Genomic DNA, 4,193 nt, shown 5'->3' with positions numbered 1-4,193 from the left:
TCCTACAACAATTCCACATCTACCTGATTAAATTGTAAAGACATTTAAACTTATTACACCAAAATATGTAACAAGACACTACAACTCACCATAATTACCCAATCACTTCGTAATGATTACATAAATAACGTACCTCCAAAAAGACTATACATCAAAACCAAACCACAGGATTTTCTCAAAAACAATTCACCAAAATTCTCCACAAGATAAACAATCTCTCGCTAAGCTCCAAATTTTTAATTTTTCCCGAGGTTGCTAGTATCAAGAGCCTATGATATTTCTAAAAAAATGTAAATATAATCTAATGAGCAACTCAGTAAATATAAATAATTAATTAATGGAGTGATGTGTGCCATTTATCAGTTAGAATTACACATGTAACTTAATAAAACAACTCTAAATACTTTCAAAACAATATATAAAATATTATATTTTGTAGCGTTCAATAACCATGAAAATAAATTGTCCACGTGAGTATCCATTATTACAGTGAGCAATAAAATAATGCAATGATTTAAAACATATTAAAAACATCTCTCAATGTCATACTATGATGACCTGGCCATAATACAACAATTTTTTTTTTTTTTAAACACAGCCATAATACACAATCGTTCGGCAGTCGCGTTGAATGTTCAATCACAGGCAAATTAAAACCCATCTAAGACCAAATCCCTAACCAAACCTTAATCTAACAAGATTTGTGGTTTCAACATTATTCCTCATAAGGTCCTAAGCACCAATATAGCCTTCATAGACATCTAAGTTTGTCCATTAGCATTAAATATCCAACCCAACTCTAGATCTATCACAAATCTTCCGAAACAATTTAAGGGTATACATTTAGGGGTAATGTTATGTGCAAGACTCATATCCCTCAAAATTAACATGGCTTTTAAAATCATTATTGGATAAAAATTCAATAGTGTTCCATCCCAAATTCAATGGTAATTTTAAAAGTCATGACACATTTGGAAGGATAAGATGGGGATAAGAGTCTTGCATATAGCATTACTCTACATTTAAACTCTCATACAATAGGTTAATCATGTAAGTATATCAAGATATCATATGCTTGTCCTTAAGGGGTAGCTCAATCGACTGGGATCACGCCTCATGAAGCGGAGGTCACTAGTTCGAATCCTCATTCCCGCCCTCTTGTGTGGACATGTCAAAAAAAAAAAAAAAAAAAAAGATATCATATGCTTATCTTTAAACATTAACCATAACCTAAACTACCCATATATTAACCAACATCACTTCCTTAATATCAAACTTAAGAAACTCTAACCATAAATCCGAAACAATAGATTACGAGATCACAACCTAGGCATTAGCTAATCATTATGCTAATATACTAATAACAACAACAAAAACGAGACTAAGGCAAGGAGTTACCTCTCTTGAAGGTAAAACTCCAAAAATCCACATTCTTTCTCTCCAACCCACTCTCTCTCTCACTCTAGGGTTTCTGAATAAATGGGGAGTCCAAAATGGGTGGGAAGGAACTTAAGGGTGCTTATAAAGGCCTCACATGCATGCACATAAGGGCTGAGGTGTCCAACTTTGAAAAAAAAAAACAACTCTTCATACAAACATCGAACGTTTGAATCCAACTTCGAACGTTCTCTATCAATCGTTTGAATCCAACTTCAAATGTTCTCCACTGATCATTTTAATCCAACTTCGAACGTTTGGTTAGATAGGAAATTCTTAAAATGTCCAAGATCTTACACTTTACTATATGAGAACCAACCCTAAGATATTTAAGTTATTATTACAACTTTGTGTGCCGGTATGTTACGGATCACCTGTAATAGGGTTCCAGTATGATAAGGTAACCACTACTGTATGAAGGTTAATATACGGGTATGATGATGTGATGTGATAAAGTTATGGTTGTAATGTAAATAGAATGTGCAAAAGGTTATGTTTTATATTCAAATGCTTTTATTGCCTTAAAGTGAAATTATCACAAGTCATGGCCTATTTTATAAAATTGCCACTTGGCATTCACAATCAAACATTTTTTAAAACCTTTTATGAAAACCTTCAAAAGGGCATGATATCATGAAAAGTTATTTTGATTTTATTTTTATGTAATGTTTACTTACTAGGTCATAGACTTACACAATTTCTACCATTTTCACTTGTGAAACATTTATTTGTTTCACATATTAGCAAGTACTAGATCGAATTGGAGATTAGAGTCTTTCATTAGGCTTTGGATGTGGAGCGAGAACGGTAGCAGTTTTATTGTGTTCAATATTTATGAACTTCCAATGATGTATTTTGAGATAGTTAGAAGTTGTTATATTTTATGGATTTTGAATTGTAATTTTTTAAGTGTAGAGTTTCAGAGTATATTGGCTTTCAAGCTTGCTCATCTAGTGAGCGTGTATAAGATTATATATAGAACATACAAGGTAGTATTGTTTACATGATAAGCCTTAGCTTATAGTATTCTAATCTAACACAAACTCTTAGATAGAAATCTAATTACAAGTAAATCTCCTCTAGATAATCTTATCCTTATTAATCGATTGTGTTATCAACACTCACTAGGAGGTTTGATCAACCGGGAGTCTATCAGCACACTCACTAGGATTCTTAAGAGATTGAATCACACTAGGAGTATGCTGTGCGCTAATATCCTCCCTCAAGTTCAGCGGGAGTGAACGAACGTTGAGCTTGAAGCAAAGGATTTGAAAACGTTTGGAAACAAGAGGCTTGGTGAGCACATCCGCAATCTTATCAGAACTTGCAACAAAGTGAATTTCTAAGAACTTGGAAGCAATTAACTCCCAAACAAAATGAAAATCAATGGCCACATGTTTCGTCCTTGCGTGGAACACAGGATTGACTGATAAGTAAGTGGCTCCAATGTTGTCGCACCAAAGTTTTGGTGGATTAGGCCGTGAAACACCAAGTTCTTGGAGAAGAGAACAAAGCCAAAGTAATTCTGCGGCAGTATTGGCAACAGACTTGTATTCAGCCTCTGTGGAAGACCTAGACACGGTTGACTGCTTTCTAGAGCTCCAAGAAATCAAGTTGTTGCCAAGGAAAACACAGTAGGCTCCTGTAGAGCGCCTGTCATCAAGGCATCCCGCCCAATCAGCATCCGAATAAGCTTGAATAGAGGTGGAAGAGTTCTTGTGCAACAACAGGCCATGAGTGATGGAATGCTTGAGGTATCTAAGAATTCTTTTGACGGCTTGCCAATGAAGCTTTGTTGGGCGATGCATGAATTGACAAACACGATTGACAGCAAACGCTAAGTCTGGACGTGTGAGAGATAAGTACTGCAGAGAACCAACTGTGCTGCGATATAAAGAGGGATCTTCCATAGGGTCACCCGTGAATGCAAACAAGGCTGAGGAAGAAGACATTGGAGAACTAACCAGTTTTGCATCTGCCATATTGGTTTTGTTTAGTAGATCCCTAATGTACTTCTGTTGGGAGAGAAGAAGACCATCTTTCACGGGTATAACCTCAATGCCAAGAAAATAGTGTAATGATCCGAAGTCTTTAACCGCAAAGTCAGTGCCAAGTAGCTGTAAAAGTTCAGTAATAGTAGCAGGAACTGATGAAACAATGATAATATCATCAACATAAATGAGTAAGAACATAGTTATAGCGGCTGTACGATAAATGAACAAAGAGGGATCAGCCTTGGAACCAACAAAACTGAGCTGAAGAAGCTTCCCACTGAGATGAAAAAATCATGCCCAAGGTGCCTGTTTCAGACCGTAAATGGCCTTTTGCAACTTGCACACATGATGAGGATAGGAGGAGTGAATGAAACCCGGTGGTTGTGCCATATAGACATCTTCAGTCAAGAGTCCATGTAGAAAGGCATTTTGGATGTCTATTTGCTGCATAGACCAGCCTGCAGAGTAAGCAATGGACAAAACAGTTCGAATTGTTGTTGGTTTAACCACAGGGCTAAAAGTCTCCCCATAATCTATCCTCGCATGCTGATGGAACCCCTTAGCAACCAGTCTTGCCTTGTGACGTTCTATAGTACCATCAACCTTTCTCTTTAACTTAAAAACCCATTTGCAGCCAACAGCATTATTGGCTGCCAAAGGAGGGACAAGAGACCAAGTTTGATTTTTAAGTAAAGCATTAAACTCAACCTGCATAGCAGTCTGCCATTCACTAACCTTGACAGCAGTAGAGAAGCATGTGGG

At 36.5% G+C, this 4,193-nt stretch overlaps 1 protein-coding gene across 1 annotated transcript; it reads right to left on the bottom strand.

Moving 5' to 3' along the window:
• Positions 1–2,561: 2,561 nt before the first annotated feature.
• Positions 2,562–3,629, bottom strand: LOC133879060 (uncharacterized mitochondrial protein AtMg00810-like). Its single transcript, XM_062317611.1, has one exon. It carries the CDS (start codon positions 3,627–3,629, stop codon positions 2,562–2,564), a length of 1,068 nt encoding a protein of 355 aa, XP_062173595.1.
• Between the last annotated feature and the right edge of the window lie 564 nt (positions 3,630–4,193).

The sequence above is a fragment of the Alnus glutinosa genome, chromosome 10 (genome assembly GCF_958979055.1).
Source record: "Alnus glutinosa chromosome 10, dhAlnGlut1.1, whole genome shotgun sequence".
NCBI classification, from domain to species: domain Eukaryota; kingdom Viridiplantae; phylum Streptophyta; class Magnoliopsida; order Fagales; family Betulaceae; genus Alnus; species Alnus glutinosa.
The sequence above is the reverse complement of the archived record's forward strand: the minus strand, read 5'-3'. Positions and strand labels throughout refer to the sequence as shown.

Excerpts from the sequence above, each read along its gene's own strand:
- LOC133879060 (XM_062317611.1), bottom strand. The coding sequence starts at position 3,629 with ATGTTCTTACTCATTTATGTTGATGATATTATCATTGTTTCATCAGTT.